We start from the raw sequence: 26705 nt of genomic DNA on the forward strand, positions 1-26705 counted from the left end.
TCAGGAAAAGATTGCCTCACAGCTTGCTATCCTGAATTCCATATCTAACTCCTCCATGCGGCTCATATCTTATGCGGCCGATGGAGCGAGCAGGGCCGCAGGCACAGGTGTTGCTCTTAGGCGCCAAGCCTGGATGCGGCTGTGTAATTTTGCGGACCCCTTTAAGGCGTCCTTCACCAACACCCCCTTTGACGGTTCGGCTTTGTTCGGACCTCAGGTGAAGGATACTTTGACCAGATGTGAGCAGGACGGTAAAACTCTTTCTGCCGTTGGAGTCCAGTTTTCCACTCCTTCTAGACCTTACCCCAAGGGTCAGAAGGGGAAGATGTGGTTCGAAAAGCCCAAGGAGCTACACGGACACACGTGGTCAGTGTACCCCCAGAGGCAGAGGGGTAACAATAATAGATGCCGCCCTAGAGGCAGCGGGGGTCCTCAGAACCAGGGCAACAGGGAGTCTCTTCCTGAGAAGCCCTTTCAGCATCCCTGAGGTGTTGCCCGACTGTCCACCCTTGGAGGCAGTCGGGGGAAGAATTTCACTGTACCCAGTAGCCTGGCAATCCCTATCCCAAGAGAAGTGGGTACAGTCGATCATATCTGAGGGTTACAAAATCCTCTTGAAGGTTTCCGTACCTCTACAATCCCTTCCAGACATCTCACCCGGTCAAAGGGATTTGGCAAGACAGGAAGTTTCAAAACTCCTGGAAAAAGAGCCATCAAACAGTGCCAGCAGACCAAGTAGGATCTGGCTTCTACTCAAGATTCTTTTTGGTCCCCAAAAGGACGGGAGATTGGAGACCGATACTAGACCTAAGCAGACTAAACAAGTCTGTCAAGAAGGCAAGATTCCGGATGGTCACGCTGCAATCCATTCTGCCCTTTCTGGGCAAGGACAACTGGATGTGCTCTATAGACCTTCAGGATGCGTACTATCACATAAAGATTCACAGACGCTCCAGAAGGTTTCTCCGCTTTCGGCTGGGAGCCAGTCATTACCAATTCAGAGCACTGCCCTTTGGCCTCACTTCAGCCCCCAGAGTGTTCACCAAATGCATGGCAGTCGTCACAGCTCACCTGAGACGTCGAGGATTCCAAGTGTTTCCTTATTTGGACGACTGGCTCCTCTCCGCCACCACCAAGCATCAGCTTCTTCAGTCCAGAGACTACACCCTACAGCTTTGCAAGAAACTGGGAATTTCGGTAAATTTCGAAAAATCCTCTCTGCTGCCTTGCCAATCTATCATTTTTATAGGCGCAGAGTTAAATACCGTCAAAATGTTAGCCAGGCTAACAGATCAAAGGATTCTGGACATCCAGAAATTTGTTCAGCTTCTGTTACTAAGCAACAAGATCAAAGCCAGGTTTGTCTTGAAAGTTCTAGGCCTAATGGCTGCGGCCATTGTTCTTCTTCCACTGGCTCGCTTCCACATGCGTCTCCTGCAGTGGATGTTATTCACGCAGTGGTCGTACCACAATCTGCCTATGAGACACGAAATCTTGGTGACACAGTCGTGCAGGGCTCATCTACGATGGTGGATATCTTCCCCTCTTCTTCATCAGGGCCGACCCTTTGTTCCCCCTCCTCCAGTTGCCACAGTCACCACGGATGCCTCCCTGATCGGGTGGGGGGGGCATTATCAGGGCAGGATGGTCCACGGGACGTGGCAACCCATAGAATACCATCTGCACATAAATGTCCTGGAGATGAGAGCAGTGCTTTTAACGTTGCAAGCTCTCAACGACTTTCTTCCCACAGGGACTATTGCAGTACAGACGGACAACATGTCCGTGGTCTGGTACATCAACAAACAGGGCGGAACCAGGTCCTATCCCTTATGTCGAGAAGCTGTCAGACTTTGGCAATGGGCGATCTCTTCTCAGCGGTTTCTGATAGCAATGCACATCCCCGGCAGGTCCAACCTATTGGCGGACAGGCTAAGCAGATCTATTCTGATGCCTCACGAGTGGTCTCTCAATCAATCTGTAGTAGATCAGATTTTTCTGAAGTGGGGCACTCCTTGTTGCGATCTTTTCGCTACCCCTCAAAACAGCAAGTGCCTAGATTACTTCACACTGTTTCCCCTTCCAGGCCAACCCTTGAGAGACTCTCTAACCCAGGATTGGCCTCGGGGACTTCTTTATGCTTTTCCTCCCTTTCCATTGATTCCACAAGTCATTCAGAAAGCCACCGTTTTGAGAGCAAAATTGATCCTCATTGCTCCATATTGGCCTCGACAAATTTGGTTTCCGTCTCTACATCGTCATCTTCTGGTGCAGCCCTGGCATCTGGACCCAGTTCCGGATCTTTTGATCCACCAGTCGGGTCAGCAGCACCGGGCCATTCATTCTCTCAACCTCACTGCTTGGTTGCTCCACTTCCTTCCCTAGCCAGGCTACCAATGATTTCTGACTCAGTCAGAGACATTTTAGTGTCCTCTTTAAAGTCGTCTACTAGAACTATTTATGCTAGCAAGTGGCGACGTTTTTCAATTTGGGCAAACGCCAGAAATATTGATCCTTTTACCGCTCCTGTACATTCTGTTTTGGATTTCCTGGCGGAGGTTTTTCATTCAGGATCCTCGTCATCTACAGTCAAAGTACAGCTGGCTGCTATTTCCAAGTATCATGTTGGCTTGCATGACAATAACATCATGTCTCATAGGTTATGCAAGGCCTTTTTAAGAGGAGTTTTTCTCCTAAAACCGCCTGTGAAACATCCTCCTCCGCAATGGGATCTGAACTTAATGTTGGCATCCCTAATTCTACCTCCTTTCGAACCGTCTGCTACGTGTTCATTAAAGTTATTGACGTGGAAAACTATATTTTTACTGGCTGTTACTTCTGCAAGAAGAGTTTCTGAGATTCAGGCCCTCTGTATTCGTTCACCTTATCTGGTTTTTCATAAGGATAGGGTTTCGCTAAGAACTAACCCTTCCTTTCTTCCCAAGGTTGTATCTCAAACCAATATTAACCAATCTATTGATCTACCAGTTTTCTTTCCTAACTATTCTGACAGAGCTGAACAGAAGCTGCACTTTTTGGATGTTCATCGTCAGCTCAGGTACTACTTGCATAGGACTAATCAAATCAGAAAATCAGACCAATTGTTTGTCTCTTATGCAGAAAACCGGTTAGGACTTCCAGTTTCTAAAGTGACCTTATCTAGATGGTTGACTTCCACCATTTCCTATGTGTACTCTCTAAGGGGCAAACAACTATCTTCTAAGCCAAAAGCACATTCCACCAGGAGTCTATCCACTTCTGTAGCCTTTCAGGATAGACTTCCCATTGACACTATTTGTGCAGCAGCTACTTGGGCCACGCCTCATACCTTTGTGTCTCATTACAAGTTGGATTTGGCCTCCAGAGATAGGGCCAGTTTTGGTTCCACAGTTCTCAAGAGTCTGTTCCATTGAGCCACCCGGGATACAGGTGCTAGGGACGCGGTCCCATCCAGCAAGAATGAAGGCGAGATTGACAACTTAACATTTAGAAGTTATGTACCTACCATAACGTTCCATGTTAGTTGTCTTCTCTCGCCTTCTTTCTTGCGTCCCTCCCTCCTTCCCCCTGGCCTGGACAGATCTTGGAGAGTTCCTATTAGATTGCTTCCTCTGGAGCATTGTTATGAGGACTTCTTTTAGAAACCATGGTTCCTAATTATGTTAGGATAGTCTTTAGCAGGGTCAGTTAGCTGCCAAACGAGATCTGAGGTAGTTCCGCCTTGCATCATGGGATATAGGGTTGCCTCGAGCTGGTAAAAGGAGTTCTCGAGCTAAAGCAAGTGCCGAGTCGGAGCCGAGGATCGGCTCCGAACCCATCCAGCAAGAAAGAAGGCGAGAGAAGACAACTAACATGGAACGTTATGGTAGGTACATAACTTCTAATTTTGTTTTATTTCTCTACTGTTTTGGCATGATGACCCCAAACAAGCTTCCAGTTATTGTGTGACCATGTGGTTACAACTACTTTGAATATTTTTGGACACCTGGAACACAGATGAAAAACAAGAAAATTAGCAGATTTTTTCCCAGGATATCACAGTATATATTCCATTTGTTGTGTAATTATAAAGCAAGTTTGAGATTTTTATTTTCTTCACCACTTCATTGTGCCAGAAGCTGCTTCTGGTGTGATAACCTTGGGACATAATGATGAGCTTCTTTGCAGCTGTTTATCAGGCGCTTGCTTTTTAACTGCCCAGGTGTAGTATTTGGGTGGCTCATTTAATGTGTAGAGAATGTGCTGTAGTGATGTTACCTTCCTGTTTCTGTGTATCAAGAGCAACTGGTTGTATTTCTCATTCTGCAAGTGTCTTTTGCTGGTATGTGTTGCATGCCACCTTGTATAAAGGTGCTAAATTTGCATATTAGGCTGTTGTATTGATATTACTTGCATAAACGAGAGGCCCTGGTCTGCATCTTACTTCATTCTTGCTTCCTTATAGTCATTGTTGTTTCACTGTTTCAGTATAAACCACCCCTTTAAACTGCCCTGGGTTATTAGAGTGCTAAGTAAAAAAAAATTCTTGGGGTGCCTTTGAAAGACTGCTACATCAATTGACTATGCATTCAAAGTGTTTGAATGGTTTTCAACTGGAACTACTTGTGGAATGGTCAGATGTACCCTAACCGATTCTTTTCATCATTATGCCCCATTTGGCTGCAGATCATCAGTGTCCTACCAGGTATTTGCTCCCCATCACTGGAGCGAGGGACATCTAGGAGGGCAGGAAGGGGTTATCACTGAAACAGCATCGAGTGGTTTGATTTTTTTTTCCCTTTAATTACATCACTAATTTACTGGTTGAGCAGGCCTGCTTCTACAAACTGCATCTGGGTGTGCAGTGGTACACTGCAAAGGGACTGTACCACCTCCACAGTGACAACTTTCCCTTCCTGATCTTCCATCCACACACCTACCGGGTGGGCAATCTAACACGCTGGTCAGTCTCTTAACACAAGACAATTGTCTGTCTCCCCAGCACTCCCCTCCTCAAAGAGAGGTGAGTAAGCATCAGCCTCTTCATTCCTCCTGTCCTCCCTGTACCAGCTGTGCCAGTTACCTAAACTGTTTGTCAAACTGGGGTCATTTGTATCATAGTCAGGGCTTTATCCCTGTATACCACTGAAGCTGGCGTACCCGAGCAGGTTTTTGTTTTGTTTCCAACCTCTAAGCAGAACTGCTGTTGTGAGATTCCTGGCCCTTCCTTATGTCTCTCTTCCAACATTTGCTGTATTTTAAAGCATTAGGCTCCTGCATGTGCTTGTCAAGGTAGCAGAAATGGAGTATAAGTGCATATTGTCTGGTGCCTTCTTCCAGGAGTTTCAACTGAGTAACATCCACTACCCCCTTGGTGTGAACAGTAACTGTTATCCTGTAGACAGAAATACTTGCCTGCTAACTTTGCATCAGATTACAGTTGTTTTGTATAATACCAGCAACTGTAGTATTACTCAGCAAGTACGTTATTGGTTATCCTCATGATGTATTGTGCCAAGAACTGTAATATTGCTTGCTCTGTACTTGGACATCGCAGGGTTGCATTTTGTAAGTGGTGCTGACCAGTTTTAGTTGGGACGCCATAGAGCTGCAATGTGTCGGAATAAGATTCACACCATACAGGTAACTTGTAGCACCTTTGTCTTGGGGACTTCACTGAATACCTTGCTGTTGTACTGTTATAGTAAGTATATTTAAAGAAAAGGTCTGTGTTATGTCTTGTCATACTGTAACAAGTGTGTATAGCAATGCTATTGTTGTGGTTTACTCAGCCTATTTTTAAGTCGATTTGGACATTTTTTAGGGGTGAAAGTGAAGGATTACTTTGGTTGGTGAGAATTGAGACTGCTGGTTTGCTGTTGCCCTAATGTTTCATCCCCCATTTTATAACATCAAAGGTTATGTGTGTCAGAAGACATTTAGCATCTACCCCCCCCCCCCAAAAAAAAAAATGACTCATACAAGCTGTTAAATGTAAGAAATGAAAAACTAAGTGCAGGAGATCATTTCAAACAGGGAGAAATATGCAAGGTTTTTAATAAAGGAGTGGTATTAGAGTAATCAGTGATCTAGTGGTGTATTAGAGTAATCAGTGATCTAGAGATGTATTGGAGTGTAATCAGTGATCTAGTGGTGTATTTAAGTAATCCGTGATCTAGGGCTGCAGGTATAATGTGTGTATTTTCCATGTGGGCTTAAGGGGATGGCTGATTTAAGATTTAACTTTATTGAATAAAGCTAATTAGCTCCACTAATTTAGTAGCAGGTTTCATGTTATTCTTTCATGATTTGTATCCTTTTTCATTCTAGTTTGTCTGTATTTAATAGCTGTGTTTGTTTTCAGTTGTTGGTGAACATAGAAAATGCATTGTTTCTTGTTATGTGATAGGGATTTGGCACTGCTGTTATACACTTTCTGGTCTGCAGCAGTTTCTTATAGCTTGTAGCTTAACCACATGGAGTGCCAAAGCACAGGAATCAGAGCCAGAAATAATCCAAGACAAAGGTCCTGAATCAGGGATACTTTAAGGAACTGCATCTATGTAATTAAGCAGTTTATAAGATTTGAAATGACGCACATGTTCAGAAGAATGCAGAGTCTTGCTGATTGGTAATATTTATTAAGTTATGCCTGAATTTTAGAAATTGCCTGTACAACTTGTTAGGGTATAACTATATGAATCCCTGAAATCCAGGCTAATTTCACCTCTGAGCAAATTCTTGGAGAAGGATTAGATGAAAAGCCTTTTGTAGATCATCATCTTGAATTTGATCACCTTCAGGATTTGTGTAGCCTTTATAGATCTAATATGGGGTTTCCAGGGACTCCTTTTGTTGATGCTAGGAAAAGCCTATTATAGAACCCTTTTTCTTCTGCGAGTATGCTGTCTGTTGCTCACCACATTTGATAAACTATTTAGTCATGCATGTTTCACTTGTCTGAGATGATGGAATGGAGGATATTTTGCTGCAAGGGTCTGGCAGTTAAAAAAAAAAAAAAACATCAAAACAATAGAAATCAGTACATCCTCTTTTCTTTTACAACACGTGATTCCTTAAGTGGAGTGTTTGGACTGACTGTAGCTTCAATCCCCTGCCTGCATCCAGCAGTGCTGCAAGTAGGTCAAGCGTAAAGTTTTTAAACCGGTATTTCCAGATGTTTGGAACTCTGTAAAACTAGCTCAAGCTTCTTGGGGACAGCAGGTGTGAGGCTGCTGAAGATTACCTTAATCTTGTCCCTAAAGAACTGGTAAATGAGGGTAGATTTAATTTTAGGCTTTTTTGTTTATGGGATGTCTGAATGCCTGTTCTGAGGTTCAGTAATATCCTTGGATCCCCACTTGGTGTTCCATCATTAAATTATCTCTTTGAAGGGGGTATCACCTGAAGGATATGATGATCCTCATCACGATTATCATAGTATACTAAGTGTAGCTATGAATAATCTGCGTAGTGAAACCTTAATCACCATTGTCTATATCTCAGTCAGATGTAGAGGATCCCTTTATTATTTTGGCTGAGGGAGCCACACTAGAAGTTGTAGTGGTGAACTGTAGTGTACCTTTGTACAACCACGTTCTTTTCACCAAAATTCTTATTGCCATATTCAACAGAGATGGGGATATTGGACCTGAAGACCGGGAGAATGATTCTTCATCTCTGTGGTAAGGAGGTGTCTACTTTCATATCTGAGAATTAAAAAGGGACCTGTGGAATTTCTTACACCAGTATGACAGATGTCATTTCGGGGCCAAACCATATGATGTTAAGTTGTCTATCTCGCCTTCATTCTTGCTGGATGGGTTCGGAGCCGATCCTCGGCTCCGACTCGGCCACTCTAAAAGCTCAAGAGCTAGTTCCACCGGCTCGAGGCTCCCCTATATCCCACAATGCTAGGCAGTAACTCCTCAGATCTCGTTTGCCGCTACAGCGATCGAGGTGCTTTTTCAACCAGCTCGTCAGGTTAGTTGAAATATTTAGTTGTATAACTAGATAGACCCCTTTCAGTTAGTTTTTTCCTCATAGTTTTAAAAGTTATATAGTTTACACCCTTTTTAGTCGAGTTTCCCCAGTTTTTCTCCTAAATTTCCTATTTTTATTCCCTTGGGCGTTAGGCCCAGTCCCTCCCTTCCTTGGTAGTTGGAGTGACTGTGTTTTGTAGGGATATATTTTTCTAACTTAATTATTAAAATTTAATTTAAAATCTTAATTTTACAAGTGTAATCGGTGTGTGTGTGTGTGTGCGTGTTTGTGGTTACACTTGAACTTTCTTGGACATGTCCAAAGAATCGAAGGTCTCAGGCTTCAAGAAGTGTGACTCGTGCTGTCAGAAGATGTCTCTGACAGACGGTCACACTTCTTGTGTATACTGCCTGGGACCTTTGCACCTGCAGGACTCATGTGCTGTTTGCCATGGCTTCAGCCCTAGAGTCCTGCAGGAGCAAAAAAATAAACTTATATTAAGGGGCTTATTGAAGCCTGAGGGTCCCTCGACTCAGTCCTCGGGGAAACCCTCTAAGCCTTCCAGACCTTCGGCTCCAGTCTCTGAGCCGTCTTCTGGGGGTCATAAGGCTATTCGAACATCGGCTCCAGCCGGAGCCGATGAATCTCGAACACATGCCCCTACTGTTTCCTCGGCTCCGGCCAGAGCCGAGGAAGACACAACTGAGTCGGCTCCGATCAAGTTGTCGGAACCGACATCTAGAAAAAGGTCCCGATCTCCATCTGTCGGCTCCGTTCATTCGGCTCCAGCATCACCTTTGCTGTCTGAACGGAGCCATAGATCCCACTCCTCTAGGTCTTCCAGGCTATCGGACCATGACCTTCAGAGAGTAGTGAGTCGACTTCTTAAGTCTGAGGCACTAGCCCAGATGCTTCAAAGTCGAGAACTATTCCCATTACTCAAAATGTTCCTCCTCTGACTCTTTTGAGTTCGGAGCCGGGGCGGCTCGGACCCGAGACTGTGGTGGCGTCGGAACCGATACCTTTGTCTTCGGTTCCGTCGTCTGCTCCAATGTCTTCCTTGGAGGGATCTCGGCGCCGGACTTCCCTCGTCGGCTCCGAGGGGGCGAGTGGCATCGGACCCTTGTCCGACCCCGCTCTCCCTCTCGATGCTTCGGCGCTGGTGAGTTTGGCTCCGACATCGGCCTCGGAGCCATCACTGTCGGTGACGGGGGAGGTTTTCAGTTTTTCGGAGCGGAGACCTCCGGCTCTGCCTGACAGGGGTGCCTTCGAGGTCATGAGGAGCGTGTTAGAACCAGGTTCAACTCCACAGTCGGCTCCTTCTGCCCCTCCCTCCATGGTGCCTCCGGTGATTTCTACTCACTCTCTCATCCCCGACCGTAGAGAGCCAGCTCCTCAAGTTTCCCCAGTGGGGATCTCCTCCTCTTCCGAGGCCTCTCCTGACTCTGTAGGAGAGCCCCCTAGGAAGAGGCAGTGCAAGAGGAAGCACATTGACTACCCTGAGTCTGTCACCTCTGACACTGATTTAGAGGATTCTGAAGGTTCCCCTCGTTCCCCCTCTGAAGATGTCTCCTTTGCAGACATCCTTGAAATCTTAAAACAGAGGGGGAATTGGCCAGCCCTCAACCCTTCAGAGGATGAATCAGTGTATCTTGAGGCGTTTGGCTCTCGCCTTTCCACCTCCTGGGTGTCCCCTCTCTTTGACCCCCTTTTGCAAGGGGTGGCAAAGAAGGCTTGGGCGGCTCCTGATTCAGTGGAACCCACCCCCAGGAGACCATCAAAATTCATCACTGCCCCAAGGACAAAGAATATTTAACCAAAGGCGTCTCTGTTGATGCTATGGTGGTGGCTGCGGCCACCAAGAAGGAGTTAGCTGATCCTTCGGTGCCTGTTCATCCTCCTAACAAGGAGTCTAGGTCGATGGACAGGTACGGGAAGCGGATGTTCTCGTCAGTGACCTTTACTATGAGATCGCTGAATTACCTGTGTCATTTCACTCGTCTTCAGAGGGATTTGCTCAAGGAAGCGAGCGAAATGTTAAAGGACCCAACAGCTGCGGGTTTTCAGGATAGAATGAATTCTCAGCTGGCAACCCTTAATTCTATAACTAACTCCTCCATGCACCTCCTTTCATATGCGGCGGATGGAGCTAGTAGAGCGGCAGGTACAGGTGTAGCTTTGCGTAGGCACGCCTGGATGCGGCTATGTAACTTTGCGGACCCTTTCAAGGCATCCTTCACTAATTCCCCCTTTGATGGATCATCCCTCTTTGGTCCTCAAGTGAAGGAAACCCTGACTAGGTGCGAGACTGATGGCAAAACTCTCTCTGCCGTCGGAGTCCGTTTTTCTACTCCTTCTAGGCCTCACCCCAAAGGCCAGAAGGGGGGGAAAGATGTGGTTCCGCAAACAATCTCAAGGAGATTTGCCTGACGCACAGAGTCGATTCCCCTCTAGAGGCAGAGGGGGGAACAATAATGGTAGACGCCGTCCTAGAGGCAGAGGGGGCCCGCAGAATCAGGAAAGTCGAGAATCTTTTTCCAACAAGCCCTTTCAGCATCCCTGAGGTGTTGCCCGACTGTCCACCTTCGGAGGCAGTCGGGGGAAGATTATCGCTGTACCCAGAAGCCTGGCTATCCCTAACTCAAGACAAGTGGGTACAGTCTATCATTTCCGAAGGCTACAGAATCCCTTTCCTTTTCATTCCGAAGCAATCCAAAAGATCCCTTCCAGACGTTCCACCCAGTCAAAGGGAGCAAGCAGCATTAGAAATTTCAAAGCTGCTCGCAAAAAGAGCCATTCAGCCAGTTCCAGCAGACCAAACAGGATCCGGAATCTACTCCAAATTCTTTTTGGTTCCAAAGAAAACAGGGGACTGGAGACCCATTTTGGATCTCAGCAACATGAACAAGTTTGGCAAGAAAACAAAGTTCCGGATGGTCACGCTGCAGTCCATTCTACCCCTTTTGGGGTGGGACAACTGGATGTGCTCGATAGATCTCCAGGACGCATACTATCACATCAGAATGAGTCGACGCTCCAGGAGGTTTCTCCGCTTCAGGCTGGGAACCAGTCATTTCCAATTCAGGGCCCTGCCCTTTGGTCTCACTACAGCCCCCCGAGTGTTTGCCAAATGCACGGCAGTGGTAGCCTCTCATCTGAGACGACAAGGATTCCAGGTGTTTCCTTACTTAGATGACTGGCTCCTTACAGCCCCCACCAAGCATCTTTTACTTCTCGCCAGAGACTCTACACCTTTCACACGTCAGGCACTAGGCATTTCAATAAATTACGAAAAGTCTGTCTTGTCACCTTGTCGTGTTATTACCTTTATAGGCGCAAATCTAGACACAGTCAACATGTCAGCCAGACTCACAGAGCAGAGAATAGCAGACATACACAGACAGGTCTCTCTTGTCTTGCAGAGCAACAAAGTCAAAGCCAGATTGATCCTGAAAGTCTTAGGGAATATGGCGGCAGCCATCCCTCTTCTACCATTAGCTCGCTTCCATATGAGAATTTTACAATGGATGCTCTTCACACAATGGTCTTTCCAACGACTTCCAATGTCCCATCCTATTCGGATAACTCAATCGTGCAAGAATCATCTCTCTTGGTGGATCACATCTCCCCAGCTCATCCTAGGGAGACCTTTCGTCCCTTCCCCTCCGGTTGCTACAGTGACAACGGACGCCTCCCTGATCGGGTGGGGGGGGGCATTATCAGGGCAGGACAGTCCAGGGCATGTGGCAACCGTTCGAGTGCCACTTGCACATAAACGTCCTAGAGATGAGAGCAGTGCTTCTAGCGTTGCAAGCCTTTCAAGACTCTCTCCCCAAGGGAACTATAGCAATTCAGACAGACAATATGTCTGTAGTGTGGTACATCAACAAACAAGGCGGAACCAGATCTTACCCCCTATCTCGAGAGGCACTCAGACTGTGGCAATGGGCGATTTCTTCTCAGTGGTTTCTGTTAGCAATGCACATTCCCGGGAAGTCCAATGTGATTGCAGACAAATTGAGCAGAGCTATTCTCATGCCTCACGAGTGGTCTCTGAAGAATTCAGTGTTGGAGAAAGTTTTTCGAAAGTGGGGCCGGCCTAGCTGCGACCTTTTCGCTACTCCCCAAAACAGCAAGTGCGACGATTTTTTCACCCTCTTTCCCCAACCAGGCCACCCCAGCAGAGACGCTCTAGTACACGATTGGCCCCGGGGACTTCTGTATGCTTTTCCTCCCTTCCCACTGATATCTCAGCTAATACAGAAAGCCATCGCTCAGAAAGCTTCCATGATCCTTATTGCCCCTTACTGGCCTCGACAGGTTTGGTTCCCGTTTCTCCATCGTTATCTGTTGGAGCAACCTTAGCATCTGGACCCAGTTCCAGACCTCTTGACCCATCAGTCAAGTCAGTTGCACCACTCCCTTCCTTCTCTGAACCTCACAGCATGGTTCCTCCAATTCCAACTTTAGCCAGGCTTCCTCTGATATCTTGCTCAGTTAGAGATATTTTGATAGCCTTTCATAAATCTTCCACTCTGAAGATTTATCATAACAAGTGGAAACGTTTTTCCTATTGGACGCAGTCAGAGAATATAGATCCTTTCACTGCTTCCATTCAATCAGTTCTAGACTTTCTAGCCGAACTTTTCCACTCAGGTTCGTCTCAGTCTACCATTAGAGTTCAATTGGCAGCAATTTTGAAAATTCATGTTGGAATCTCAGAGTCCTCCATTATGTCTCACAAACTCTACAAAGCCTTTTTAAAGGGAGTTTTTCTCCTCAAACCACCCATCAGGGATCCTCCTCCTCAATGGGATCTCAACTTGGTTCTGACGTCCTTAATTCTTTCCCCCTTTGAACCTGCGGCTTCATGTTCAATAAAGTTACTTTCTTGGAAAACACTCTTTTTAGTAGCTATCACCTCAGCTAGAAGAGTCTCTGAACTCCATGCTCTGTGTAGTCGACCCCCTTATCTTGTGTTTTATAAGGATAGGGTGTCCTTACGTACTAACCCATCCTTTTTGCCCAAGGTAGCTTCACTGGCAAATTTGAATCAAACCATTGAGCTTCCTGTCTTCTTCCCTAATTATTCTAATAGGTCAGAACAAAAGTTACACTGTTTAGATATTCATCGCCAACTTAGGTACTATTTAGACAGGACCAAACAATTCAGGAAGTCTGACCATCTGTTTGTTTCTTATGCAGAAGGTAGAATGGGCCTTCCAGTTTCTAAAGTGTCTCTCTCTAGATGGCTTACTTCGTTGATTACCCTAGTGTATGAAATCAGACATCAACAGTTGCCATCCAAACCCAGGGCTCATTCAACTAGAGCTTTAGCCACTTCCATAGCCTTCCAAGATTGGCTGCCTATTGATTCGATTTGTTCGGCAGCTACTTGGGCTTCTCCCCATACTTTCATTTCTCATTATAAGTTGGACTTGGCCTCTAGAGACCGAGCCAACTTTGGTTCCACTGTACTCAATAGTCTGTTCCGATAGGCCACCCGGGACAAGGTGCTAGGGACGTGGTCCCATCCAGCAAGAATGAAGGCGAGATAGACAACTTAACATTTAGAAGTTATGTACCTACCATAACGTTCCATGTTAGTTGTCTTCTTCTCGCCTTCTTTCTTGTGTCCCACCCTCCTTCCCCCTAGCCAGGACAGACCTAGAGGATTTTTCTTTGATCCTTTTATTGAATTTACTTGCTGGGCTTAGCTTTCAAACGAGATCTGAGGAGTTACCGCCTAGCATTGTGGGATATAGGGGAGCCTCGAGCCGGTGGAACTAGCTCTCGAGCTTTTAGAGTGGCCGAGACGGAGCCGAGGATCGGCTCCGAACCCATCCAGCAAGAAAGAAGGCGAGAAGAAGACAACTAACATGGAACGTTATGGTAGGTACATAACTTCTAAATTGTGGAGACTAGTAACTTGAAGATTGGGCATCTGCCTTGGGTACCACCTTTGGCAAACCTCCAGCTGGGAAGTTTTGCTTAATTCAGTAGAGGTCTAGTTAGTTGTTGATGATTGGAAACCCATTGTCTTCCTCCTAAAGAGTTAAATGCAGAAAGATTCAGAAAGTCTGCAAGACTGGAGACAAATAGGCCAGTGCCACATTTGGCTGTTATACCCTTAGGCATTAGTGGGACTGATTGCCTCCAAGGGACTCGCTGCATCTTCCTACTGTTCTTTTATCACAGAGTTTTTAGGGTTTTCCATTTTTCAAAGTCCACATAATTCTTTTTTGGTGAAAGCTTCAACTTATGGACATAGTAGGGGCATCTACCCACTTATAACACCATATGTTTGTTGCACTCATGAAAGGTACTCAAGTTTTGGGCTTAGAAATGCAAAGCTTTTTCATTAAACGTGACAGTGTTCAGAGTACAAAATGTCCTGCTCCTCATCCAGACAGAATATACACTGCAAATGTGTCCACACAGCCTATCTAAACCTTGCCAAGGCCTTTGACACCATCCCCCACTCTGGAATCATAGATAAACTTACTAAGCTGGGCATTAATCCCTACGCCACCCAGTGGGTTGCTAACTGGCTTACTGATAGAACCCACACTGTAAAAGTAGCCGACTCCAAATCCAGCTCCAGAGAAGTGATAAGTGGAGTACCTCAGGTTTCAGTCCTGGGACCACTCTTGTTTGGCATATACTTCTCTGAAGTACAGGCCAACACTAAGGGACTCTGGCTAACAAAGTTTGCAGATGACTGCAAACTGGGAGCCATTTTTGAATCCCCAAATGATGTGGATACTTTTACAAAAGGTTCTTACAGAAACTTGGTGCCAGAGCCATAGGCTCAAGCTCATTGCCAAGAAATGTATAGTTATACCCTTTGGGAAAAAACATGTACCCATGAATTACCATATAGGTGGCAGTACACTAAACACCGAAAGTGCGATAAGAGACTTAGGGACACAGGTGGACAGTGGTCTCACCTTCGATAACTACATCGCCACAACAGTCAGGAAATCCTTCTATGTGGCACACCTCATCACTAAGGGCTTTTCATCCAGAAAAAAGGAGGTCATTGTCCCACTGTACTCATCCGTCATTAGACCCATTGTAGAATACAATGCCCCGTTTGGTATGTACCTCTCAAGACATCTGCAACAACTGGAAAGGCCGCAGAAATACCTCACTAAAAGAATCACAGGCCTAAAGCAGATGCCCTACGCTGACCGCCTTAAAAAACTCCAGCTGTACTCTGTCGCATATTGTCTACTCAGAGGTGATCTCTGCTTAACATACAAGGCCATGTAAACCCAGAGCTGTTGGACATGCTCCACTTAAAGAAATCCCAATCCCTCAGAGCCACACGCTCCAGGGATCTAAACCTTGTCATCATAATAAACAAAACATGCTGGAAGGATAGGTTCCTGACCCAGAGACTCTCCAGACTCTGGAATAGATTGCCCATACATGTCAAGAAGAGTGCCTCTTTGGCCCTCTTTAACAGGAACCTTGACGATTGGCTGGGAGAAAGGAAATTCACTCTGGGGATCACGTCAGTCACCTTGCTAGACAGGGGTCCAGGGAAGTAAATAGTGTGGGAAGAAATAGCCAGGGAATTGTTATGACTAGGCCTGTATAGGCCCTAGGGCTGATAGCCTAGTACCAACCTATGAACCTATAAAGCCCTTTGGTTGACTGTTTACTTTTTTGTGGATATAATGGACCACAGATGTATTGCAGTTCAAGGTCTGTTAAGAACACACATTTTTTTTACAGCCAAATATCAGTCAGGTAAGATAATTAAGATAGTTCCTAGACTTGAATTTTATTGTCTGGACATTATCAGGAAAAGACAGCAGATATTTTGCTGATCACTTCTCTTCTTCAGACAAAAATCTAAAAAAAAAATGGTTACTTAATTCAGTAAGTTTTGTTTGTTTCCCTTCTGTCTAGAGATGGAATAAAGTTTGCATTCAAGAAACCACACCCTCGAGGACCTAGATACCCACCACTAAACCTACCTTTTCTGGAGATCCTCAGCGAATTCTCATTTAAGCTTCTGAAACAGGACAAAAGCATTTTGTGAGTAGTAAATATGATTTTTAAACACTTTTATTAAATTAATTTATATTTAGTAACAACTTGGGTACACACAGATTAATAGAAAACAAATATTATGTTTTTCATTTTCATGTATTATTACGTATATGTTTTCTTTTAAACAATCCTCATTCACTCTAGCATTACATATATTGCTCAAGACCTGCCTTCCGTGAAATTTCACTCCTCCTCCTCCTCCTCCTAAACATTATTCTGCATGTACTGCTCCCAATTTGCTTCTTCCCTTTTCTAAAGATCTCAACTCTTTAACTCCTTACATCATTCAGTACTTCAGTTATGGTTTGTATAAAATTTATAAATTTTGATTTCCATTTTCTAATAGTTTTTTTTTTTTGGCAATCAAAAGCATTACACTTAATAAAGCCTTTACTATGTCTAGGCAATTCCATTTCTGTACCCCAGCTTAAAAGAATAATTTCCTTAATTACGACAATTTGCTTCCCCAAACTTCTCACAAAGTACCCCGTAAGGAATTTTTAAAAATCTTCCATTTTATTACATTACCAGAAACGTTTTCCCAGTTTATCCTGTCTTTGCCAGCTGTCTTCTTGAGGAATAATTCTGAAATATTTATTGCAAAAACTTCTGTTCAAAAATCCTAAACCTTCTAGCCTGTGTTGCACACTTAGGTGCCATACAAATGTCCTCCCACTGTTCCTTTGTATATTGCTTTTCCATTCGCACTTCCCAGGTTTTTCTAACCTCTTGTGATTGATTCTGCAATTTGGGCTCCAAAAGCTTCAGAGCTTTCTTGCCAGTGAAGTGCTCTGCATCTGCAGGCTTCATGGAGCAGACAGCTGACTAGAGATTCATTCATGGCTGGGTAGATAAGCTCCTTTCTTTGGGAAAACCTTCCTCTGCATTATTTGTCTGTGGAAACTTTTTCTTTGACACTTTTTTATTTTATGCTATGAAATGTTTTATATTTGGGATGTCCAGCTGATTTAAAGAATTTTGACTTGTATTGTGCTTGTATGAGAAGTCTGTGTAAAAATCTGATCTGATGTCCTTTTCATTCTTCCTCACCAATGGGTTCAAATCCGTTCCTCTGATCTGACTCTGCTGCATACCATAGACTTCGGATCCAGTTTTCGAGCTTCTCCCTGTACCCATAATGCTCTATTCCATCCCGAACACTTCCAGTTCTTTTTTCCCGCCATTGTGGTTAAATGTCAGCTCTGCTCTCAAGCATAGTAAGCAACTGTTTTCTTATTTTTTTACGGTTATTCTTAAACTTTTTCCCCCCTAAAACTTATATTTTTTTCTGTCTAATTCCTCTCTCTAGAGCATTTTGCTGGTGTTAGTATTTCTTCTGTCTTTACTCTTAAGTTATACTCAACTTGAATAGTCTTAATACCATCGTTGATACCTCCTTTTTTCCTTTAAACTTGTTTGTTGTTTAAAAACAAACTTATTTAATTTCTTGTTTGTGGTTTTCTTGTTTACTCTGAATTTTTTTTTCTCTTTGACCATGTCGGAGAAACCAACTGGCTTCAAAACGTGCACTTTTTGTGGGTATAAGATCCCAAACTCAGATGCCCAAAAGAAGTGCATGTATCGCATAGGACTTGAGCATGCTAACACAGCTTGTCCCATTTGTGCACCTTTAATCCCGGGGCATTATCAAACAAATGCAATAAATTGATTTTAAAAGGATTGCTTCCTGCTGCATCTGGGCTCAAACCCCCTCAAAAACACCCAAATTAGTTTCTTTGGACAGGAAGTGATCTCTTCAAAAGTCCCAAAGAGCTTCTTTGGAGTCACTGGACAAGATTAGAAAAATTTCAGATCTGAAACCTCTTGGGCCGTCATCAGATCCAAAAGTTTCGGCTCCTATTATTGTTTCACCCTTGCCGTCTTCTTCATTCTCTGATCTTAAGTCCTTGGATCTGAGATCTACTTCAAGCCGCAGAAGTAGTACACTAGAGTACACACTGAAACCTGTCACCTTCTCTGCCCACTCAACTTTTTCAGACTCCGAAAAAACACTCTTGACCCTTGTCCACAGCATCTTCCAGATTATCCTATAGTTTGTCAGAGGCAGATGTGGATGGGATGATGTGGAAATTTCATAAGGCTCAGATCCTGATGGAGTTCTGCCAGCTCTGTCCCCTCCTGGATCCATGAGTGCACCTAAGGTCATTCTCTCATCTTCTCTGACCAATGATTTTGGACTCCGAGGATACAAGATCCCTGAAAGGTTTGCCTTCGGATTTAAGTAAAGTACCTTCTTAGATTCCTACAGTGTCCCTGTCTGGTTCTGCTCTGATACCCTCAGATCAGAGTGGGTCTCGAATCTGAGAGTTAGGCACTGGGTCCGAGGGGTTGGGTTTGGCTCTGAATTTGTCGGATCCATCTCTTCCTCGCAGAGCCTCGGCCTTGGACATCTCTGATCTGATGCTTTCCTTGAGGCTCGGATCCAGGGGTGGCCCCAACCTATCTCCCTCAGATGCTTTGGTTCTAGGGAGGGGAGGTTTTCCCTCATCCTTTGGCATTCAAGGTGGCAGACAGGGCTTTTCCTCTTCACAGGGAACTGTCCTTTCTGAGCTCATCAGACCTATTCCATGGGGGCAGTTAGTTCCTCTAGCGGAATTTCCCCCCTCTTCTGATACCTTTCCCGAACTCCCCACAGAGGAGTTTCCTCCAAAGAGGATGTGTAAGAGGAGATACCTAGACTGTCCCATGGAGACTCTCACAGAAGACACTGATTGTGATGAGAGAGAAGGATCCCTAGATCGCCACCCAATGACATCAACTTTGAAGATGTCCTTGAATTCCTCAAACAGAAGGGTAACTGGTAGGTTTCCCAAAAGAAATACTGACTGACAGAGGTGGCAATTTCATGTCGGACCTGCTTGCTTGTCTGTGGAAGTACTGTGGGGTGAAACACATGAAGACCACCCCCTACCATCCCCAGACTAATGGTCTGGTTGAGAGGTTAAACTCTACAATCAAGTCGATGCTATGGGCATTTGCAGACCACTTTGAGGGAGTGGGACAAATATTTGCCCCATCTGTTTGCTTACAGAGAGGTCCCCCAGGAATCCACAGGTTTTTCACCCTTTGAGTTGCTGTATAGGCATAGGGTGAGAGGACCTTTAGATTTAATTCGAGATGAGTGGGAAGGTGAGTGTGAACCTCACAAGGAGTCTGTTGTGGCATATGTTGTAAACCTCAGGACAAGGCTCATGGAATTCATGGGCTTGGTCCAGGAGAAACTGGCAGAAACCCAATAACAGAAAAAGATGTGGTATGATAGGAATGCTCGAGCTAGAGAGTATGCTGTGTGGCAGCAAGTAATGGTTCTAATTTTTGTCAGACACAACAAGCTGCAAGCAGCTTGGGAGGGGACCCTACAAGGTAGTAAGAAAGATAAGCTATGTTAACTACATGGTGGAACTACTAGGCAGGGGGCAGAAATTGTACCATGTTAACATGATGAAACCCTACCATGATAGGGAGGCCCTTGTGCTGAGAATTTGCAGTGGCTTGCAGGAGGAGTCTGAGAGAGATCTGATGACTGATCTCCTCAGTGAGGCTCGGACTGACACCTCAGTGGAAGAGGTACCCAAGTCTGAGAAATCCGAGCAGTGTTATAGGAGTTTGGGGGCATGTTCACCGGGAAACCAGGGTACACCCACCTGGGTGCAGCACCAGGTGGATACAGGACCCCAAAGGCCTATTAGGCAGGCCCATTATACGGTGCCTGAGAGAGTCAAACAGACTCTGAGGGAGTCAATACAGGAGATGTTGGAACTAGGGGTGATTCAAGAGTCCAACAGTCCCTGGGCCTCCCCAGTGGTGCTGGTGCCAAATAAGAATGGCAACACCAGGTTCTGTGTGGACTAGAGGAAATGAAATAGTCGCACAGAGTCAGATGCTTACCCCATGCCTAGGACAGATGAAGCCCTAGAGCGGCTGGGTGGGGCTAAGTATCTTACAACCATTGATCTTACCAAGGGTTACTGGTAAGTGCCTTTGACTGTCAGTGCTAAAGAGAAGTCAGCCTTTGTGACTCCTTTTGGCTTGTATGAGTTCACAAAGATGCCCTTTGGGATGAAAAATGCCCCAGTGACTTTCCAGAGGCTGGTAGATCATATCCTAGCAGGAGAGTTTGCCCTTGCTTACCTAGATGATATTGCCATCTACAGCCATCCCTGACAAGAGCACCTTCAGCATGTCAGGGAGGTGCTGGGTAGACTACAGAGGGGCAGGGCTGACCATTAAGCTGAGCAAATGTCAGGTGGGTATGGCAGAGGTCTCCTCCCTGGGACATAGAGTGGGGTGTGGTAAGATCAGGCCAGAACCTGTCAAAGAAGAAGCCATTCAGGCATGACCTGCACCTGTTACCAAAAAGCAAGTGAGGGTTTTCTTAGGGACAGCAGCGTACTACAGAAAGTTTGTCCACAGTTATAGTACTATAGCCGCTCCCATCACAGACCTGACAAGGAAGATCAGGCCAGATAAGGTAGTGTGGACCACAGCCTGTGAGCAGGCATTCCAGGAGCTTAAGTAAGCTTTGGGAGGACCCCCTATGTTAGCCAGTCCAGATTACAGCAAATAATTTATTGTGCAGTTGGGTGCTTCAAACCATGGTGTGGGGGCTGTACTTAGCCAGATTTCTTCAGAGAGAGAGAAGAGCACCCAGTGGCTTATCTCAGTCGTAGGCTCCAGCCCAGGGAGGAATGCTATGCAGCTGTAGAAAAGGAATGGCTAGCCATAGTGTGGCCACTGCAGAAAACTTCAGTCTTATCTGTATAGAAGAAAATTCACTGTAGTGACAGATCACAACCCACTAACATGATTACACAGAGCCAGCCAGCAAAATGCCAAGTTGCTAAGATGGAGCCTAGGGATGCAAGCATATGATTTGTCAGTGCAGCACTGCAGTCGGATTAGCGATGTCAATGCAGACGGGCTGTCAAGACAAGGACTTGGGATAAGGTATACTCGGATAGACCTAACCCTCTCAAGCAACATTTCTCAAGGGTCACTTGAAAAACTAGCTTGAGTTCTCCAAGTGGGGAGATGTGTGAAGATAGGTGAAGGCTGCCAGCCTAGCCAGATAGAATTTTGTAGATAATTCTGTCATTTGTAAATATTAATATAAGCCACAGGTTTGTTCTCTTAAATGGGAGAAAATGGTGTTAAATGTGGAACTGCAAAAATGTAACAACAGTGCACTCTGCTGTAACAAAGCTGACAAATCAATTCTTTGATGTCTAAACTCTGGACCGATATGTCTGGTTGAAGGAATTCTGCCTATTGTTTTGAGGGCAGAGTTAATAGCTAGAATTTGTATGTATAATTTATTTTATTGCTCTGGTTCCTGACCAGCTGCAAGATCAAAGGGGCCATTAACCTCTGAGAGTCTGTTTGCCTGGGAACCAGAAAGAAATGATGTAATCTGAAATGAATCAGTGGTGTACTGTGTTATCAATTTAAGGACAGAAAGAATGAGAGCATTTGTCTTGTGCACATCCAGCATCACCAGCAATGCCTGTGTCTATATGTAAGTAAGATTTTAGAACTGTGTTTTTCTGTGATGGCAGAACTATTCTACTGTTTTATTTTAAAATTTCTTTGTGATCTCTGAACTTTTGAGTAGCACTGTGTAGTAAGAAATATTGTCTTGTATTTTTATTATTTATTATTAAATATCTTTAAACGTTTCAGCTGTGGCTGTTTTGTGTAGAGATAATTTAAGCTATAAGAGTACATTGCATGTGTATAGTGATACTGTACCAAGTCACTCCAAATAAGTCTTGACTGTTAGGGTTGCACTTACAATTTGGATAATGATATTGCACAGTATAATTGGATACCCTTTCATAAGGGCCATTGAGCAGCTGATAAATATTAGCTGGGTGGTGGCAGTGATTTCTCCTGTATAGTGTGGATGAAAGGGGTGCAGCTGGAGAACCTGTGCCAGCCTTCCCCACTAGTATCTGTGGGGTTGTATAAACTCATCTCAAAGTGTGTGTGTGTCGGCTACTTGGGCAGGGACACGGGCACTGGTTAGACAGAAAGGGTGCTGGAGGATGTTCTTCGTCTCACATTGCTGCAGTCATAACCTGTGGGTAGTCCGCTGTCCTCGGTCGGCCCGAATACCAAAGTGTTAGGCTGGCGCCGGTCATAGTCGCTCAGATCTGACGTCAGTACGCAGTGGTACTAAAGCGCATGACCGACGCCATATCCCCAGTCTTTCTTGCCGCATGGTCCGAAGCAGAAGCAGCGTTTGCAAGTGCCGTTCGGCGTCCTGAAATTTTCGTATTCTGAGTTTCAGACCGAAGACCAAGTTGGGCTAAGTACCCCGTTGGGGAATATTTTTGTCTTTTCTTGCCTCAGTTAAATCCGGATGTCAGAAAAAGTTAATAATTGTATTTCTTGTGGGAAACAGATACCTCATAGGGACTACCACTCTCTCTGTATTCCTTGCTTGGGGCCTGAGCACGACGTAGTCGGGTGTCGCTTTTGCGCTAGATTTAATAAGCGCACCATTAAACGCAGGTTAGATTGTGCTAGACTTGTTTTTGGTAAGCGGTGCAACTACAACATGCCGTCGGATCCTCCGACGCCCGCTACCGCTAAGAAGCGAAAAGATAAATCGTTAAAGTCTAAGCAGGATGAGTCGTCCGTTGCGGACGCCGGTTCTTTGGAAACTACGGTGGAATCAGTGGATCCAGCCGAGGTTTCAGCTGAGTCTCAGGGGGAGCCTTTAATATTACAGGAATTGGCCTCTCAGGAGTCAGGTCAGGCCGAGGGGGCCTCTCTAGTTTCTGTAGTTCCTTCTTTACATAAGGTTGTTAGGCCTTCTATTTCTGTCACTAAAGCGCCTTCTAAAGCTAGGCCTGATCTTTCTGGCACAGGCGTCAGCCCTAGTTCTGCAGGTTCTGTTCCTAGAAAACATATGCTAAAAATGGCAGAGGATTTGATTACTTTAATCAGAGGTTCTATGCCCCCTCCAGATAAGAGACCTAGGGTGGAGACAGAGGTGGAGGGTTTGGAGCATTCCTCAGATTACTCTGAGTCTTCAGCTGAGGACATTCAGGATTTTCCTCCCTATTCTGATTCGGATGCAGAGGACTCCTGTCCTTCTGCTTCTCCTCCAGAGGATTTTTCTTTTTCTGAAACCCTGCATTCCATGAGGGAGCATTTTAAGTGGGAAGGTCAGGATTTCTCCGATTCTCGTAAGAGGCTTAGGGAATTTTTGTTTTTACCACAACATAGGCCCTTGGCCATTCCCCCTGTTTTGGATGTTGTTCAGGATGTTTTTTCTGAGGCTTCCCTTAATCCTGATTCTTTACCTCCGGCCCCTGTCAAGCCAGGCAGATACTACAGAGTTCCAGAGGCTCATAAATATTTATATAAGAGTCCTAGAGCTGACCCAGAAACTATTAGCCAGGGACCTAAGGGTGTCAGGGCTTCTGTAGTAAAGAATCCAGTTCCTCTGGATAAAGATTCTAGAGCTTTGGATAGGTGGGGTAAAAAAGTGTATACCTCCTCCACACTAGCTATGAGGGCTTTGAATTGCCAGTTTCATATGCTGAAGTACCAGAATTTTCTGTTAAGTCAGTTGAAATCTAAGGTAGATGCTTTAGCTGAGGGTATAGAGTGTAAGGAATTGCAGGATTTAGTTCATGCCTCTGATCAGGTAGGTAAGCATTCCTTGCAGTGTGGCTTTGATGCTCTTCAGGCTTCTTCCATGGTGGCGGCCGCTGGTTCAGTTATTCGTAGGCACGCCTGGCTTAAGGATCAGAATTTGTCAGAGCATGTTAAAGCTCGAATTTTGGATGCTCCCCTCCAATCTGAAGTTCTTTTTGGTTCTCCTGTGGGGTCAGTTTTTAAGAAAATGGAAGACAAAGCTTAGTCCATGCAGACAGTTAAGGAATTTTTACAAGTGCAGCCCCCTAAGTTTAGCAGAAATTGGCCTGCAAAAGGATGGGCATATCCTTCTTCTGATTACCAGTCTAAGGGCAGATCTAGACGTGGTAGGGGCAGAGCTCATGCTCAGGGTTCTTTCAGACCTAGGACGTGGAGTTCTCCTGCACAATCTTCTGGTGAGGGCAGGGGTCAGCCTTTTCGTAAACAGACCCAATGACCTGTATCTCCAGCTGCCAGATTCCTCCTGTCTGGCAGCTCCTCTAGGAGAAAAGTTGGCACTCTTCAAGCAAAATTGGCTTTTGGTCACCCAGGACAAATGGGTGTTGGACATTATAGATCGAGGCTACAAGTTTTATTTTCACACCTTGCCTCCTTTCAAAGGCATGCCGGATGTACCTCCTCAGCAAAAGCTGGAGGCTCACAAACAGATTTCTTTACTTTTAAAAATGGGGGCTATTCAGGTGGTACCTCCGTCAGAAGTAGGCCTAGGATTTTATTCTCACCTGTTCCTTGTGCCAAAGAAGGGGAACACTTGGAGGCCAGTTCTGGATTTGTCTATTCTCAACACATACTAGAAACATCCCAAAATTCAAGATGCTAACTTTACAGCAACTTCTGCCTCTGCTAGGCAAAGATCACTGGATGGTAACTCTGGATCTCAAAGAGGCTTATCTTCACATTCCTATCAGGCCCAGCTGCAGGAGGGTCCCTGCTGGCTGGTACTTTTCATTATCAGTTCTCTGCATTGCCCTTTGGCTTATCTACTGCGCCCAGGGTGTTCACAAAGGTCCTGGCTCCTGTGATAGCCTTCTTAAGACTAAGAGGAATACAAATTTATCCTTATTTGGACGATTGCCTGATTCTTGCTCAAGACAAAGTCACGTTACTTCAGCATCTACAGTATGTAATGGCAGTGTTAAGGTGCCTAGGGTATTCTGTGAACGAAACAAAGTCCAGTCTAGTACCCTCTCAGGACATGTGCTTTCTGGGTGTGAGACTGAATACAGCCTCTCAGATGGCTTTTCTGACCCCAGACAAACAAAGAAATCTTCCCCTATACTTTCAGAGATTATCCCTACTGTCCAGGCTGACTGCAAGGACAGTCCTTCAAGCCTTGGGGTTCATGGCATCTTGTATTCTGGTACTTCCCAATGCCAAACTCCATATGAGGAAGCTACAATGGTATCTCAAAAGTGTATGGACTCAACACTGCCACGATTTGGACACTGTCATTCAGATAATACCTTGCATCCAAAGGGAATTTTTGTGGTGGGCTCAGGAATGTCACCTAAACAAGGGACTCTCTGTGACCCGACCAGAGGCGAGTCAGATCCTAACGACAGATGCCTCGGACATGGCTTGGGGAGCACATTTCAATGGGAGATGGGTTCAAGACACGTGGCCTCCCAGACTACAGCATTTGCATATCAACATGAAGGAAATGTTAGCAGTACAATTTGCTCTGATGGCTTTCAAGGATCTACTTCAACCGGGACAGGTGTTGATTCAAACAGACAACACAACAGTCATGTGGTACATCAACAAGCAGGGGGGAACCCATTCGTACCCTCTTTGCAGACAAGCTATGGTTTTGTGGGAGACTGCTCTGAGTTTGCACCTCACTCTTCAAGCAAGGTTTCTGCCAGGAGCACAGAACTCCTTAGCAGATGTTTTGAGCAGACAACTAGTGGATCCCCACGAGTGGAAATTGGATCCCCATGTATTTCAACAGTTGACAGTGGCTTGGGGAACTCCAGACATAGATCTGTTTGCATCCCCACAAAATTTCCAACTGCCAAAATTTTGCACAAAGATGTTTCACCCAGAAGCTTGGAAAGTGGATGCTCTATCTTTCAGTTGGAACAACCTTCACGTCTATGCCTTTCCTCCTCTGCCTCTCCTTCCCAAGGTGCTCTTGAAGGTCAGACAGGACAAGCCTTGCATGATCCTTATAGCTCCAGATTGGCCACGTCAGCACTGGTACCCTTTGCTGAGGAGTTTAGTTCGGGAGCCTCCTTGGCTTTTGCCACCAATTCCACACCTTTTGTCTCAGGCAAGCAATCATTTCCTCAATGTCAGGATACAGTCCCTGCATCTGACAGCCTGGCATATTCTGTTTTAGACCCTGGGGGGTCGCAGCTTCCTCAGCAAGTTTTAAATGTCATTTTGGAAGCCAGGCGGCCTAGTACAAGAAAAGTTTATGCTGATAAATGGAGGAGATTTTTTCTTTGGAGCACAGCAAGGAGCTTTGATGTTTCACGGCCTAATTTGAGTGTTACACTACGGTACCTTACAGAATTATTAGACAAGGGTTTGTCTTTCTCCTCCGTGAAAGTTCATGCTGCAGCCATTTCTGCTCACTATGACTGTGACCCACCATTATTTTCTCACCCTTTGTTTAAGCAATTTCTTAGAGGGGCAAAGAATATAAGACCCCCACGTAGAGCTCCTACTCCTTCCTGGGATCTCAATTTTGTGTTGGAAAAGCTGACTTTACCTCCTTTTGAACCTGCTGCTACAGCTGAGTTGAAGTTTTTGTCTTGGAAGACTGCTTTTTTGTTGGCCATTACGTCTGCTAGGAGGGTATCTGAATTACAGGCTCTAATGGCAGTTGAACCCTTCCTAATATTTCATAAGGATAGGGTATCCTTACGTACTAACCCTACTTTTATGCCTAAAGTTGTTTCTGATGTGGCCTTCAACCAATCTATTCATTTGCCTACTTTTTATGCTGATCCCCAAAATAAAGGGGAAAAAATTTTGCACACTTT

General features: G+C 45.2%; 1 protein-coding gene across 1 annotated transcript in view; it reads left to right on the forward strand.

The window, feature by feature from the left end:
* Positions 1-26705, forward strand: part of STAG3 (stromal antigen 3) — a 4836058-nt gene that overhangs the window by 3445097 nt on the left and 1364256 nt on the right. The window contains exon 29 of the mRNA XM_044077272.1: positions 15883-16011. Within this exon, the coding sequence (XP_043933207.1) occupies positions 15883-16011 (129 nt within the window). The remainder of the gene's footprint in view (positions 1-15882; positions 16012-26705) is intronic.

The sequence above is a fragment of the Protopterus annectens genome, chromosome 7.part0 (assembly GCF_019279795.1).
Source record: "Protopterus annectens isolate FY-2018-M chromosome 7.part0, PAN1.0, whole genome shotgun sequence".
Classification (NCBI taxonomy): Eukaryota; Metazoa; Chordata; order Ceratodontiformes; family Protopteridae; genus Protopterus; species Protopterus annectens.